This window comes from Atractosteus spatula, chromosome 6, assembly GCF_055471065.1.
Source record: "Atractosteus spatula isolate fAtrSpa1 chromosome 6, fAtrSpa1.hap1, whole genome shotgun sequence".
NCBI lineage: Eukaryota > Metazoa > Chordata > Actinopteri > Semionotiformes > Lepisosteidae > Atractosteus > Atractosteus spatula.
The window spans coordinates 35,165,577-35,183,188 of record NC_142711.1 but is presented as its reverse complement, the minus strand read 5'-3'; the positions used below and the strand labels follow the sequence as shown (position 1 = coordinate 35,183,188).

Below are 17,612 nucleotides of genomic sequence, written 5' to 3'. Positions count from 1 at the left end.
GTGTAGGCTGCAGCATTGACTGCAGTGGGGGTGTAACAGGGGCAGCAGACAGACTTCAGATAAACATACAAAAATATGTCACAGATGTGGCTAGTGTTGGTTATTCTTTAAGGAGAACACGGAGTTATGGAAGAATAAGGAGTATGGAAATTCACAAAGAAATCAATGTAAAAAAAGAGCTGACCAAAAATTATATTAAGATCTTCCATAACATGATATAATAAATACTACCCATAATTCATTTATCATAATCAATGTAACATGAGGGACAAAGAGTGGATCGTTATTATTTAGCTCATGCTTTAATCCAAGAAGACTTCCACTGAAAATAATTAATGAACTGTAAATCATTGAAAGGATATGTAATACAAACGAGGTCAGTTAATACTATTACAGGATAGATTAGAATCATACAGGTTCTACAGCTATAGTCTGCAGTAAATGTAATGAAAGCAATACTATTCATAGCTCAGAAATCATAATGATGAATCATATAGTGTAAACATAGACTCTGAGCAAGCTAGCCTTGAGGAGATGCTGGATGATGGTCAGAGATGGGTCACTCCTAATATTTTGGATATCAGGTACCACTACAGAGTTATGGAAAGTGCAAGAAAAGAAAATGAACATTTTAGGAAACAGAAGAGGTCAGTGATGTAACAGCTAAGCAGCCAACCTAAGATTAAGTGGAGAGATGGAGAGGGAGATATTGGGAAATGATAAGCTAGTGTTAGAAAAAGAGAGAGTGATGAAGCAAGTGTTAAAGACAAATATATCTGTTCTGGTCAAAGTTGCAAAATGGAGCTAAAGAAGGAGGATGCAGAATAGACGCTGCATGGAAGAACAGAGGCAGAAAAAAATTGTGAATTTTGGATAAGTTGGACAGAGGAGATAACCAATACAAAAAATCACCCTGGAATCTTGCATTCCATAGGGCACTTGGAACAGAAGCTGAATGGAATATTTAGTGTATAAAGGGTGTAACCCATGGATGTAATTAAGAAAAATATGAAAGGATCATATTAGAAAAGAATAGTAGTGGGTGAAAAAGGGAGGGATCAAGGGTAAAAAAGGAGTTTTGGCAGCAGAAGAAGCAAGAGAGCATCAAGAGAAATAGTAGGAGATTAAAAAGTGGGAAGATATTTAGAAAATCTTGAAAGGTTGACAATGAGGTGATGTGGGAGCATTAGAGAGGAAGTGACTGACAGGCAGTTAGATATCTGTGAACAAATTATAAAGTTTAAGATGGGAAAGATAGACATGAGCATTATAAGCATTGAACTGTGAGGAAAAGGGGCCTCCCGAGTGGCACGCACAGAGAGAACTCTACATCATGGGTTCAGTCCTGGGCAATGTCACTAGCTGACTGTGACTGGGATGTCCCAAACTGTGGTACACAATCAGGGTTCGACTAGTCAGCCAAAGGTGTCTGTGCTGAACTTCCAGAATGGGTCTGCTTGAACTGTGATGTTTTAAAAGATGAGTGTCTTGAAGGTAGGCAGGCCAGAGGAGTCTATCCAAACATCTTCAGATCAGATCAGATCACTTTATTAGCCATATACAATTTCTTGCATTAGGAATTAATCTTTTCACATACCCCAACTTGCAACTTGCAGATTCTGCCCATTCTACTGGTGTGAGGTTTCAGGGTTCGTGTCTATGAGCTGAGTTGTGAGGAAACACAAGAGGCAATTCTAGATCATACAGAGAGAAAATAAATAATTGGTGGTTGAAAAATTTAAAATAAATTGTCATGATATATGAGAGAACAGAGAAGAGTAGAAAGAGAAAGAGAAAAGGGGTCCCAGTACATGTACTGTACTTATGGATCTCCTTATGGACAGCATGCAACATGAAGAGAGCAATTGTCATGTTTCCACGAGTCTAATCATTATCATCATGATCATTATGAGATGCAATGGCAATGTGAATGTGCACATTGTGTACTGTAATATTAGAATATTTACCAGGACACAGTAAACATACTCATAACTCATAGCGACAGCAAACAACTGGTTTAAAATAAACTGTGAGCACTGGATATTGTTACAAATATTTTTTTTTATTATTGAAATATACTGTCATTTTAAATGCCTCCAAGTACAGGTTCTTGTGTGCTTTAATTGCTTCAATAACAAAGGTACTAGTCCTTTTTTATCTGCTACAAACCACTGACAGCTGTTTTATTGTAATATAGTGGCCTATATAAACAGGCAAAAAGTGTTATCTGACAAAGTACTGATCTCTACACATTTTTAAAAAACATGCAAAGGCTTTCCAACTTTTTCAATATCTGAAGTGTTATTTTCAGATGCAAAAGTGATTCTTTAAAATCCGCATTTCTCTGCAATTCTTATGTAGTCTAGTCTACTCTAATGTCCAGCAGGACCATGACTACAATAAAGCAAATATTTAATTTTATAAACCATAAAATACTATGAACCATATTTATATACCATAAAAAGTTGCAATATATGCAAATATTGATAAATCAAGGAATATTTTCTTATTTGGCAAAAGAACAGCAGCTTCTAATTTTAAATATGAAACACACACACATCATTATTAGTAAGCAGTGTTTATCCACTGTAAAGTATTTCTGTGTTATTTTCAGGCATTGTACAATGTACGTTGTGGTGGTGGAACTGAAATATCAGTGTTTTACAAAGTTGTTATAGTTCAGGAACTACTGGAGCAAGGAATTCACACCAATGATTGAACGTAGCTACTGTATTTGTAAATACCCATAAAACATGTCAGTATTCTTACTGAGGTTCTGCTTACCTTACAAGACTTTAGCCTGCAACAATGGATTTTATGAATATGTTGTCTATTATTGAGTCTTGGTTTAGCTTAGCTATAATATGAAGGCATTACAGTTGCCATTACAACAAACATATGACAAGTGTTTCTCATTAGAGCTTCAACTTCAGTTTGGACAAGAAAATGAGAATCAATCTCATAGTGCTATCAAAATCCTTAGTACCCCATAGAGGCAAAACCTGAAATTCCCATTACATTGCCATTAACACCAAGACATCTTTCATCTCTGAACCACTGTCTCAAGGATAAGGATAAATATTGGGAAAGGCAAACCTTTGAGGTACAATGCTGAAGACATTTACTATATATACAGTATACAGCATTAGCATATTTGTTAAAGGAATATTAAACTGAGTAGCTGAATATAGAAAAATAACTAAAAATTAACAACTACTCTTGACTCAACCCCAATACTTCACTTAAATAAAGTAATTAAACTAGAGAACTTTCTGCCATTGTTACTGCCTTAGTAGCTATGTTCACTCCTCATGTTAAAACAGTAAAACCGCTTCCTTCTGCAACCACAACTGTAGATTTTAATACTACATTAAAAGGGACAAAATAATTAAGTGGTTTCTTGATTGTGAGTTCATTGTAGAAGACTTCTTATAAAATGAGATTCACAGAAAATGATTAACAATAAAGAATGTTTTCTAAAGTACTACATGTGGATCTTTATGAAACTATCAGCTAAATAAAGCAATATATCAACTATAAAGAGGTGACAGTACCAGAAAAAAACAGCTTTATTTCTTGAAATGTGAATGTCAAAAGCGATACCAAAAAGTGTGATTTTAATCTAGACTTAAAACACAAGCACCCAAAGTGGCTGAATTCCTGACTTCCTATACAGTGGTGTTCCAGAGCTTTATGGTACATCAGCAAAAGGCCCTCTTACTTGCAGACCGCAAACCACTGAACCTGAAACCTGTTGCTGATGGATCCCAAAAAATGCTTTGGTTTTTGCTCCGGACATGTTTTTAATAATAGTCTAATTTCAGCTTTCAATTTTAGGCTTTTTTCCCTTTTGTTTTTGACTCTTGTCATAGTGAAGTTATTGGAACTATAAATAGTTTCTATGTTGGAAACTAAGACCTGAGTGCATAAAAAGTCTAAACAACCAAGCAGGTTGGTTACAGTGGTTAAGAGCCCATTTGAAACAAAGTATCAGTCAAATGTGTCCTACAGGACCAGGATTAGTTCTCAATGATGGACACAAACAGTGGGAACACATAATAAAACAGATTCAGCTGAGTAAAGGTCACATGGGACTAAAACGATAATGCATGAGCAGGATACTGTGAAGTTATGTCAATTACTGCCTAGAACATAAACAGAAGGATTTTATAATAAACTCAAGACCTGATAGGAAGCCAGTACAAGGACTCCAAGACAGGACTGATGTGGTCACTTATACTGTCTGAATTTAATTTGGAGTCTAGCTGCCAGATTCTGATCATGTTGTAACATGAGAAGTGCAGCTTTAGAGACTCCAGCAAGCAGGGAGTTACAATAACAAATCCCCAAAAAGACAAATGAACAAGTGTTTTTTTGCTATAGACAAAGCATAGGATATAGCCTGGTATTACTTTTAAAATAATGGACAAACTTTTCAAATGGACAAACTATGTGATTATAGTATTTTGCAAATAAGGTTCAATAGCCAGTCTGTGATAAATGATCACCCTCTAGATTCTTCATTTTGGCTCAAGCACAGTGTGGTCATTAATTATTTCTGCTGAAGCAAGAGATGTTCCTTTATCTAGATTATCTAGAACAAATACACTCCATTAACAAAGTATAAACATGGCCTGTAAAAATACTTGGTAACTTGAACATACAGTACTGTCTAGTCTTACTTTGCTGACACCAAAAATCATGTTCCATATTGTCAGTTATATTGACAAAATTTATTAGTGCAATCAACAGAAGACACCATTACAAATTAAAGGAAGTGATTTCAAAACTGTGAACAGGAGGCATTTAGAGTTGTAGGAGTCCAGAACAATATACCCAGTCATGATGCTGAATCTCATATCATTGCTTCTTTGAAATGACAATTTCATAAAATCAGAACATTAGCCATTAGAGAGCTACTGTACCTGTATATGGGTTAAATAGTTCAGGTGGGTAGCTCCGTCAGCATGCGTAGGCTGCAAAGGAACAAGTAATAGGTTTATTCCATGCTGAAAAAAAGAAGAAAGAGAACACAACTTTTCGGCCGTGGAGCCTTCTTCAGGTGTGTCCTGAAGAAGAAGTCACACACCTGAAGAAGGCTCCACGGCCGAAACGTTGTGTTCTCTTTCTTCTTTTTTTCAGCATGGAATAAACCTATTACTTGTTCCTATGGGTTAAATAGCCTCTGTTACAAATTACCTTCCTAGAAAAGACTCGTCAGCATGCCTCCAAATCACATTACCATATTATGACAACATTTCTTTTTAGAAAATCTCTTTCGGAACTTAAATAACCATAATGAGAACCAAAATAACATAAACTAATAGTGGAGGTCTTTTCATTTATAAAAAACAGAGCTTTCTGATAAGACCCAAGCACATCTTTGGCTTTCAAGTAATGACTTGAAGGTTTAAGTTGAGGATATGAGATGCCATTGCTGCTGGTAAGTGTAACACAAGAAAATGCATGTAATATGCGAATGAAGTTCTGAATTTGGAAGGGAAAACCAAATACTTTATTCCAGACAATATATTGCTTTAGTCATTAATTCCTTTAATGCACATTTTTTATACTTTCAGGCCATGCAGGAAGTGAAATGGGCATCACTGGGTTACTAGAAATTAGAACACAATCAGTCCTGGATAATGGCCGAAACTATTCTTGATGGAAAATATACAGTGCATTGACAACTTATGCTCATTGCATGTACATTTTGTTACTGCTGGGACTCTTGAGAAAGAAGACATTGTGAAACATAGGACATGGACATGTATGGTGTCTCTTGCTGAATCAAGTAACTATAATACTCATAACTATTTTCTTTCGGAATAGGTATTTACAAAAATCAATACTACATGAAGAAATAAATGGGCTTCTGATTCACACAACTGAAAGATATAACTGCTCTTCATTTCAGTCAGATTAAGCTCAGGGTCCTGTTTGATGTTTGAGAATTGGACAGCAGAATCTGACAGCAAGGTGTGCATTGGTAAGAGTTGTCCTGGACACTTCTTCTTAAACTCTCGATGCAGCTGTGTTTATTTCTAACATCGGTGTAGGTCAGGTATTGTTAACAGAGGCCTGAAAATGAGACAGTTGCGTTTTGAAAACGTCACAGAAAATGGAAGAAAACCTCTCAACAAAACAAAATTAGAAAAGAAAGTGGGAGAGCATGTGTATATAAAATAGTTATTTCTGTGTTTTGCATTGCTAAAGAACATTTTTAAAGGAGACAATGTTAAAGCTGTTGTCTCTATGCTTGGAGATTGCGGAATCAATTCTGTGGGTCACTTCTGTTGTACTCTTGAGCAAGTCTTCACTCTAAATTGCTTCAGGAAAAAGCAAATCCTTCCATCATCATAATAATTATTTATTTTAAGTCAATGTATTAAAACTAGCAGGTGGAAGAAGACATTGATTGCTAAGAAAGCATTTTCAGTTGTGTATTTTTCAACACTGGATAAACTACAGTTTCAAATGATTAATTATTATTTGTTTGATGTTTAAGGATGTCTCTCCTGAGAAGAATGCAATGAACTCCCCGAGGTTTCTTGAAAATACCTACTAGTGTCTGGTACTGGAGATCTGTTCTCTGTGTATGAATTGTGAGGATGGCTCAATTAAAATAAACACAAGCTAACCTTTACCTAATCTTGCAACAGTGGTGGACATTTCCCCTTGTTTTTCACTTTTCCATAGATTGCCATGACAGGATCTGAGCTCTTAAAGGGAGAATAAAGAGTGAGAAAATTGTCCTTGGTGTAGCGATTATAACCAAAAGCTGGAGGAGGAGAGGAGTCAGACACACAATATAACTGGTATAAAACAAAGTGAAAAAATAAAAGCAGCAGCTAGAACTAAATCATGCCTCTGTCTGAGAAGGTTTTTTGGAGGGGTGGAAAGTTATTCAATAAAGAAGCTCATTCGTTTTTTATAGATTATATTTGTAGTCTGGGAAGTATGGTGTCACAGCGGTTAGGACTAAGTCCCTGGGTTCAATTCCTGGGGTGCTATGTCCGTGGAGTATATACTGTATATTCTCCCTGTGTTCACATGGGTTTCATCTGGGTGCTCTGGTTTCTTCCCACAGTCCAAAGGCACTGTGTGTGTGCTCTGCAATGGGTTGGTTTTCCATCCAGGGTGCATAGGTTTCTGATTATGTAATACATTCAGTGAGATGCATTAAACAGAAAGTTATTGTAGATTTGGATTGTTAGATTTTTTTGCAGTTTGTAGAACTTTGATTTGTAAATATCTCTGATATAATGTTCCCTATAGACATTACTTTATGTGACAATATTTAAGAGCACAATGTAAATGAAAGCTGCACTTGAGCATAGTTAGATTACATCTGAACTGTACAAAAGATACAAACAAGCAATGAGGCTAACATTTATAGTTAGGCCACTCATTGTGAAGAACTTACAGTAACAAATCTCAGTGTGTGAACTATTCATGGGGTCACAATTAAAAAATGGTATCAACAGCCCCAGTAACAGAGGTTAGCAAGCCTATTGCCAGGGTCCACAGGTTTAGAGATTCCTTTAATTAGCACTTGATTTGAATCATAGAGCTTTTGAGCCATCTAGTTTGGCTAAATGTGTAATTACATCATTAAGGTTGGAGAAGAAAGGAAAACAAGAAACAAACACAACATTCCTTGACCAGGCCTTCCCATCTTTGACTGTAGTATAATCTTTTCCTGAGGCCATAATACTGTATTCTGGCTAGACAAAATACACTTCAAATAAGAGAAAGTTCTTCAAATAATATTCTACAATCTTCAAACCAATTATTTATTTTATTATTTTATGTTATTTTTCCTCCATCTTCAATCATCCAGTGTATTTTGCTATAGCTGATTATCAGCAATGCCAGCAGAGGTCAAAGCTTACCATGTTGATTTCCTGCTGCTGGCTGTTCTTTGGATTTGACATTGATGTATAGATATCTTCTTCTTCTGATTCACCATGCTAGAAGAGAGTGGCACTCAATTTTGAAAGAAATAACAAAATACATGTAACAAAATGAGTGGGATAAACAACTCAGCACTATAAAACAGTATTTTGATTGATAAATTAGAAAGAGGATTAAGGGAAGCTGTTTGGTCAGTAAAAAAATAAACAGATCAAAACTTTATAAATTTCCTACATTTCAGTAGTTTGGTGGCATCCTAATAATTGCGATAGAGAAACAACATAAGCAGAGTATGTTTGGCATAGCTCATCTGGCTGAAGGAATTGGCAACCTTACAGTAAGGATGAGGCTGCCAAGTCACCACCTCAGATGTGAGGAATCAACCAGGAAGTTGCTGCAGGGATGTAGATGGGGTGGCAGGAGGGGTACAAAAGAGAGGTCCCGGGTGCAAGGTTTACAGTATATACACAGGCAAACAAAAGTGCAATATAAGGATCCAAACTCTCCCCCAGATTTCTATTTTAACTTATAATGTTATAATTCCATATCAACAGTTCAGTTGAATAATAAATGCAAGAGAGACACATGCAGAGAATACAGCATTTGGCACAGCTTGTCTGGCTGAGAATAATGGCAGCCTCATCCTAAGAAAGAGTCTGTCCAGCTCCCCCTAAAAGAATCCCCAAAAATACCACTGTAGAGCTCAAAACACTGAGCTAAGACCATGGTTTCACTACAACTGACTAGATTTTTAGTCAAATTTGTGCATATAACAAATGACAGAATGAGTAAGTGTAATGGTTGAGTAGGATCCTGTGGCAGGATAAGCCAGCAAGGGACACACAGGTAGGAGTGATTCAGAGTCCATTCAAAACTCACTGATACACTAGGTAGAAGCATATTCAAAACCAAGAGTGGGTCAAATCCAGGAGAAAGCTTGGAGCAAGCGAGTCAAAACCAAAGAGACCAGACACAGTCCAGCAGAAGTGCTTAGGCTGAAGCAAGCTTCAAAACTGAGCAGTCACTAAGGCACACAACTGGCTATGTCTTGTCTGGGCTGTGCAGGTCAAGGTCTTGTAATGTAGCAGTAGTCCCTGAGATTTTTGGCACCAATAATCATGCAAGGTTCTTGTAGATTTGGATATGTTGGGTTTTGTAAAAGAATACACGGAGCTTTGATTTGTAAATCTCTCTTTGATATAATGTTTTTATTCCTATTCACAGGGACATGTAAATATGCTTAGAAAATGCACTACCTTAATTCACACAGCCCTAGTTTCAAGACAGCCTTTACCAATGGAAAACCTTGCTGTGTCAAGATACCAAACCACTAAAAAGAATCCTTCTAGTGAGGTAGTGAAAAGAAGTGTCTAGAATGTAATTGAAAAAATAAACTTAAAGGCAAGTTAGTTATTTAAAATGATACTTTTCAGACACATTATTTGAACATATTCTAATGTAGAAACACAATGTTTCAGGTGTAAAGAAGTCCCGATACTTGAAGGCTCAATTGCCAAAATGTTGTGTTTCTTCTTTCTGTTTTTCAGCATGGAATTAACCCTTACATATTCTAAAGTAACTTTAAAAAACCAATAATCTCAGTTGGAATATACTAATCTTTTACTCTTAAGTAACATCCATATGTGATATACACAGAATGGAAATTAAATGGAATTAAACAAAAGTCTGTGTTTTTTTTACCAAATTCTTTGATGAAAGTGGAGTTTTCTTCTTCAAGGTCACTGTAGCGTAGCTACATGTAGCATTGCGACTGGACTTCTTGTCAATATAAAAGAGAGAATTATACAGTATATGGGAAAATAAGATTTTAAGTACACTGATCAGGCAAACCAGCAAAATAAAGTGGGGAGGATTTATCAGTTGCACATAAACCTTATTTCATCTGTTTCATTAATCGTTGTTGAGCAGAGTCCAAAAACTCCATTATTGACCACAGTCCAAACACATTCTGGTGGGTACTTGATATAATCAAGCAATGAGGATAACTAGTTATAGTAAGGACACTTGTTACAGTACATAGAATTTAAACAGATTAATACACGAATTAACAGATTAACAATTCTCAGTCTTAATTTTTCATGGTTTTGCAATAAAATGGTATCTAAAATAACAGGGGTATGAAAGCCAGTATGCCTGTATCCTGCAAGTTTATAGGCTCTTTTTTATTAGTTCTTGATTAATAACACAGTTGATTGACCTTCGTAGCCATTCAATTGGTTTAATTACATCATTAAGGTCTGAGAAAAAAGCAAAACAAGAAACAAACACAACATGCCTGGACCAGGGCTGCCCATCTCTCACCTATAGTATAACCTCTTCCTGAGGCCAAAATACAGTATGTTAGTGAAATACAGCGGCATCAAATAAAAAAAAGTTTTGTATTTCAGATAAATAATGTTCTACAAACTTCAAAATATTTGATTTATTTTATTATTTTGGGTAATATTTCTCTCCACCTTCAATCACCAATGCATTTTTCCGTAGGAGAAGCTAATTTCTTATGATCAGTTTAAGCATAGTAATTGAGCAATGCTAGCAGAGGTCAAAGGTTACCGTGTAGATTTCCTTCTGCTGGCTGTTCTTTGGATTTGACATTGATGTATAGACATCCTCTTCCTCTGATTCACCTTGCTGGAAGAGAGTGACACTCGATTTTGAAAGAAAAAAATGTGTAAATGTAACAAAATGAGTTGGATAAACAACTCAGCACTATAAAACAGTATTTTGATTGCTAAAGTAGAAAGAGGATTAAGGGAAGCTGTTTGGTCAGTATAAAAGATGGAATGTAACAAATTAGAGACCAAAACATCAGAAGTAACCAACAACAAATGGAGAGACTATGGTGAAGAAAACACTTATTTTTTAATGTTGTTCCTTAAAAGAAGTTGAGAAAGGACTGTGGTATACTGTACTTTGGCATCTATGGTCTTAAATAAATTATTACATTTTACTAAATAAATTTTTCATTCTGATCTTTCACTCTGATGATTTTCAATTTAAAAGGGCATCAAATCACTGACATCATGTCAAAGCCTAGAGTGAACATGAAGCAACGTCATGTTTAACACCAACCTTGTTCGCTCTTTTCTTCAATGGTCAGGTTTAAATCTTTTAGTTACCACCACAGGTTACATGTGAAGATTTCACATTCACAGCTGTGAGTATAATTTCTCACAGTTTAAAATTACCTACAGGTTCAGTCTTCTTTACAATACTTGATGAAAACAAGGAGAATGTTGAGCACCTTATTTTTTTCCTCAGAGTGTTCATTCCACTTGCACTTCATTGTCACATAGAGATCATCAGTGAAATGCTGTAGGAAACAGTAGATTTAAGATCACCATCCTTGATTGTTTATTATAACAAAAAAATTAATGAAGCATAAAGGAATTAGGGGTTTTTCATGTTTCATTCATTGACAGTGTGAAGGTTTTTGAAGTTCATCTTGTGCCCTAAGACACTTAAATAGGTTTCTAATAGGTTTTTTCAAAATGCCTCTTCATTGTCTTTTTTTTTTCAGATCTCAGGCACTTTTAAAAAGTCCACCTTATGAATTTTATATGGTGCTCAAGGATAACATTTTACACCATGTACTAGTTCATGCATGACAAATGATATGGTCATTATTTTTTTTCAGTTCAGGTTAAATCATCCGTTAGGCTAGAGATTCACGTGGTTAGGTAATATAATTAGGTAACATATATTCAGAGAATAAATTTAAAACAAGTGTGGGGGACTATGTGTTCTAATGAACTGATCAGAATTAAAAAAAATATAAATAATTTCTCTCCTATCTATTCTTAAATCCATTCCTCTTCTGTCACCAGATAAAGTCCCATGACTTTACAATTTGGCAATCAAGTATCAACAATTTTTCACCTCTAAGAATTCACAGTGTTTTTTTAAGTGTTTTTCTAAATAAAATGTAAGTTTGTATGGCTTCAGCAATCCCCAATTGATTTAGCTTTGAAGACAATTTGGATTTCGTTACATGATTACCATCTGTTTAGATTGTGAATGGTTTACACACTTTAACTAGATGTCAAGTGTCATTTAGACAGCTTTGTGTCATCTTTTCATTAAACAAGTTTGCAACATACTATATACTGGATCATAAGTCATTAATACTGGTCATGTAGGTCACATACAGATGCATTATCTTGTAATTGGATCCCATCTGCTTCAGTAGACAAAGTATCACCTCCACCTGAAAACAAAATCATTTTAAAAATGTACAGTATTACAGTATTTTCTTTGTGATAACTTCAAAGTACTGTATTTGTGTAAACATTTAACCCACTAGCTGCAAAAATACATTTGTTTCAAATTATGTTTGCATTTCATTTTTATTTTTTCAGGAAAATTGTTAAAATTGTAGGAAATTTTTGAATTGTTAAAGTGTTAAAACATTTTAAACTGCTTTTCAGTTTGAAAAGCAAGAATTAAAACAATTACTTTAGGACACAGCTACTTTGGCAGTGAATGATTTGCATAGTTTACAGTAGGGTAAACAAAAGTTTTTGATTCTACAAATTTTGTTCTCTGAAATCCTTAATAATGCAAGTGAGTTACAGGAAGTAGGTAGTATGTGATGTAGCAAGGTCAATTGAGTAATTTAAGTGCTGGTTGAACCAATATGTCAGTATTGATCATGTGTATGGGAGTATCTATAGTGTGTATTTGTGCCCTAAGTGAGTATTGATAGTTTATTCATTTTCTATGTTAGTATCTATACTGTGTATTTGAGTCCTATGCCACTATTGTAAACAGATTATTAGTGCCTTTTGCTCTCACCAACATTGCCCATTCCTGATATGAATTGCTAGGTTTAGTATGTACTGTATATATTAAAAAGGTGGAATACTGTAGGTGCACTGTTTCAAAGGATTCATGAGATAATCACTTCATGTCAGAGACCAACACTGTTCACATAGCCTGACATTAGAGACATTAGCAGGAAAAGAGAATTTGAACTTTTCACATAATTGGTGTCATTTTGGTATGATTTTCAAGATGGGATGACATCTAAAATAAATAATAATTAAATAGTTAAAATTCTAGGGTTTCTCTGCAAAACCTGAGAGTCAAGAAAAGAATGTATTTATTCTGTTAGAATTACCATTTTGTTTCCAAAGGAACTTCCAAGCAATGAAAAGGCCTAGAATAAGCAAGGAAAGTGCACAAAACATCACAACACAGATGTGATGGCGGTGAGGAATGTCTGGCAGACTGGAAGGCAACACAAAGAACAGACATAATCAATTTCAAGGCCTTTCAAGGCTAAAAACTATACAGATGTACTGTATTGACATCCATTTTCCTCACCAAAAGAAACAAAAAGTTAAAATATGAGTTATTGAACTTGTGTGAGTATTGTTTTCATCAAATAACAGCTTGAAGGACAGTTCAAATGTATCTGACATTGTCTTCCAATTTGTTTATTGCAAGCTTCATCACTTCATCTATACTAAAATACAATTTATAAAAGTTCCTGATTAATTCTAGTACTGTATGTCAGACTTAAATTAAGATTACCTCAATACATTTCCTGCACAGATCTCTCCAAAACAGCTTGCAATGTTTTGACAGGTGAAGCACAATCAGATGAGTGATCTATTGTACATCATAGTTTTGACTATTTTATTTTATAAATTATTTTAAGGTACTTCTTTGAACAAAAATCATTAACTTCATGTCCTGTGAGGGGGAAAGACGGTGATTTCCAAATTTTTACTATTACACATACTATACATGTCACCAGCCAGACTTTCTCCTGGCTGCATCACCTCTTCTAATTCTTGTTAATTTTAGCTTTTTATATATATATATTTTGGTTTTAAATTTTACTGTTTACTACCTCTAAAAATAAATTATTAGTGCTCCCCTGACTTGAAACTTCTGGTTTTATTTTTAATCACATAGCAACTCTTCAAAATTGATTTACACCAGTTGTGCTTCTTAAGACCACACAATCTGATTAATTATAACATAGTTTCTATTTCTTCCTATTTCCACTGTGCTAGGCATTTTCTCTCTGACTCATATATAATCCACTGGCTGTTCTCCAGCATGAACTGAGGTATTTGGTTATTTTTGGTACTTGTTTTCCCTAACTATTAGTAATGTAGAACTAATGTGCACCAGGAGGGATCCATTTAGGAGAATGTAGGAGCCTTCCCAACTAGCAGATTCATTTATCTGCTCTCCATCATTTATAGTACTGTTTTACTTGTAACATTCTGTAGTATTTTAAATTTGTATAAGCAAGGTAATTCTGCATAGAGTTTTAAATAATTGATCAAACAATATTAGGATCAAAACTCCAAACTGGCCAATCACACAATGTATCCCTTTTAAGTATAAAACACAGCACTAAAACATAATGAAGGTGAATACCTGGCAGGTGGTGGAATTACTGTTGTTCTTAAACCTACAAAAATATGAAGATGTATTAACTTGAATATCCTCTAGTTTAGCTGCTTTGCAGAACAATTTGATTTATTTACTTTTTATATTAATATATTGCATACAATAACTACTTATTTTCTCAAAAACAAATAATAAGTAATAAATTACATATTATTTCAATATATCCTAATCACAAGTTTTATGTTTCACTTATTTACACATCTACATACTGTGAATATATTTCATATATATAGATGATTAATACGTAAAACATACAGGACCTTTTGTCAGTATCCAGGGCAATCCTGTCCCTGTTGTAGGAATGCAGTTCTATATTTAATATTCTCAAAGCAAGGCTTGATTAAGCACAGTATTGCATTTACGTTTATTGTACTGGAATCACATTAAATCACTTATATGACCTCACAAAGACAGGATGCTGACCTTTGCCCCAAAGTGTCACGCAGTCCTGATGGCCCAATGTGAAGAACAGTGAAGTGATTAAGAAACAGTGATTCAAGTGAGGCAAAGGCTCGTCTTACCTTCCCGCACTGTCAGGTGGAGAGGGATCTTATACTCTTTCTTCTCTGTGGTGCACCAGTACCAGCCCTCGTCTTCTGGGCTCAGTCTTCTCAGAGTCACAGTGAATACTCTATGTGTTCTGTTGTCCGTAGTTGATACTCTGCTGGATGTATCAGTGCTTTCACCTCTCAGCACCTTGCAGCTTCTCACTTCCACACCTTTACACCACATTTTCTCATAGCTTTGGAGAGCAGGGTCATATTCACATGGAACATCTAGCTGTCTCTCTGCTAAGCCTGTCAGGCGATTATTTTGCATAAAGAATCCAAAGGAACCTGAGAACATGTAGTAGAAATTGTTAACGACTGTAACAGACACCTGTGCCATGTCTTTTTCACACAATCCCCTCTTTATCAATGTCATCAGAGTTTATCATCATCCATCAACCCTGAACACATGTAAAGAAAAGTTATTTTATTCAGCACTTTAATTATTGCTACTATTAGTGTTGTTATTCAAAATTAAGTCTTCATTAAATAAAAATATTTTGAAAACAGCAATTTTTTTATAGAAGCATATTTAGATACGGGTATCCAGGACTACACATGACCACAAGAACAATCAGTCTGGAGTTACAAAGGGAAAATGATGATATTCAATGATCTCCAGACAAAGCAGAATACAGCTTTTGTTATTTTTAAACACCACCTTGCACTTTCTTGAAGCAACTGAACACATTGCAGCAGAAACAGGATTTTCTGTCAAAAGGGATTCCAACTTTTACTGAATTCCTCAAAAACTGTTCAGGAGATTCATAAAAAACAGCTTCTTTTCTTTTTTGCAAAGCTTATTGCAAAGGCACTTGGAGGAGAGAGGTGGCCCCATGCTTTACTCTGATGCTGTTTTGATGGGTTCCATTTATACTTTAACTGTAAGCAGAAAACCACCTTTTGTTTTACTATATAAGGAATATGTGAGAAAGAAAGGACCTATTCAGAAATGACACATAATGAATATATTTGGATGCTGGAATGCATTTAGCAACTGAGCACAACAATTAAATACATTTTTAGTTGCTTCTATCCCTTTCTTTAAAGTGGTTTAATTCACCTGTCTGTAAAAATACTACAGCAACAAAGCACTCCCCACTTTTTGCTTAACACCAACTCTTCGCTTTGTGACTTGATATTAAGCAATAGTGTATTCAGAGCAAGCAGTGCTGGTCTACTCTTACCATCTGTTATGGTGAGTTTAAGGGCATACCCATCATCTCCTGCATTCTGTATTTCTATAGCACACCAGTACCAGTCTTCATCATCCATCTTCAGCCCCCTCATAGTCACAGTGAACACATGTTGGCTTTTGTTGTCTGAAATTAATAATGAGTCAGTGTCTCTTTGTTGAGTTATGCTTTTCTTTAAAATTGAGCAGAAAATCCAGCTCGGCCCCCTGCACCAGTATTTCACATGGTTTCTGTACTTCATATCATAGATGCAGGGGATACTGAGAGATCCTCCCTTCAGGCCAGTGAGTTGTAACCAGCTGAACACTCCTGCACATATAAAAATCAGAGATAAAATCTTTACACACAGAAAATGTTCAGAAAGAAATCAATTACGTTTTGAAAACCCATCTTATGTAAAACTAAACTGAATCGTCTCACCTGCGTATGGATCTGATCATCAATCCCAGGCAACCTTAATTTGGTCAAGTGGAAAGGAGTTACTTTTTTCCGAGTGTACCCTCAAAACCCAAATACTGTAGCTTGTTTAAATCATTAAATTACCTACCACTTGTCATCAATAATAAAAAAGATTCATTTGCACTAATATGGCCTTTTAGGGGTTTTGGTGTCCTTCCTGTAACTTAATTGCAGGTGTTTTTGTTAGTTATTGTTTGATTTTGTTTTGGAAAACAGTAAATGAAACACTACAGGCAACTGCATTAGCCGCAGTTTTATTGAATATTGGATAGGAATGATAAAGAAATCTGAGATTGTAAAGGTAAAATGTAAGGACTCACCCCAGCCCCTGTACATAAACACATGAGCCCCTCCTGGATGACATTTTACAATTTCTTTTTAAAGACAAAAACTATGTGTGTACTGTATATGAACTAAGTTCTCTTTTCTGTTTTCATGTGCATCTGTTAATCTATTTTTGGTATTCTTCCACAAGCACTCCACTACCACAAGCAAACAAAGAATTTCTAATTCTAATTTGTTTGAACTGTCTTTGTTCTTTATTTGAATGACCACCCATGAAATTATTTTAATTTTCAAAGTTTAAATAAAGTATTCTGTTTGACTAGTATTGCCTCCTGTTATATTGTTAAAAAAACAGAACAAAACACTCCATGAACATAAAAAATATAAAATAATGCCAATATAAACTGGTTATGCATACAATAATTAGCAATTTCATAAATAAATGTTTACATAAGAAAGTTTTCACACCTTTGTCCAAGAATCTGCTTTATTTTGCCATAAAGTGCTATTATTGTATTTTACGTTTTCATCTCTTTACTATGATGTAGATCAGAAGAAGATTAACAAGCAGTTTCAGTCCGGTTAAGGTACAAGTACACACACACTGTGACTGTGTTTCATGCAGTACTTACCTGGGAGTGCAGTCAAGAACGCAAGGAGCTTCATTAGTTAAATATTCATACTTCCTACCGAATGAAGGGTGAATCAGAATCATATCACAGCTTAATGATTTTCTACAGCTGTCTGCTTTCTGTGT

The 17,612-nt window shown here is 35.1% G+C and overlaps 1 protein-coding gene across 2 annotated transcripts; it reads right to left on the bottom strand.

Annotated features, from left to right (window-relative positions):
- Positions 1 to 5,187: 5,187 nt before the first annotated feature.
- Positions 5,188 to 17,612, bottom strand: LOC148832822 (uncharacterized). Of its 2 annotated transcripts, none has more exons than XM_088919091.1 (12): positions 17,488 to 17,612; positions 16,103 to 16,420; positions 14,889 to 15,203; positions 14,335 to 14,368; positions 13,058 to 13,167; positions 12,087 to 12,145; positions 11,183 to 11,251; positions 10,492 to 10,569; positions 9,619 to 9,696; positions 7,896 to 7,973; positions 6,642 to 6,722; positions 5,188 to 6,081 (listed from the first exon to the last, which is right to left on the bottom strand). In XM_088919091.1, the coding sequence occupies exons 1-11, from the start codon at positions 17,519 to 17,521 to the stop codon at positions 6,648 to 6,650; spliced, it is 1,248 nt and encodes a 415-aa protein (XP_088775217.1). In that variant the 5' UTR covers positions 17,522 to 17,612; the 3' UTR covers positions 5,188 to 6,081; positions 6,642 to 6,647. The 2 variants fall into 2 exon arrangements, with proteins under 2 accessions (XP_088775217.1, XP_088775216.1); XM_088919090.1 differs by having other exon boundaries at positions 6,648 to 6,722.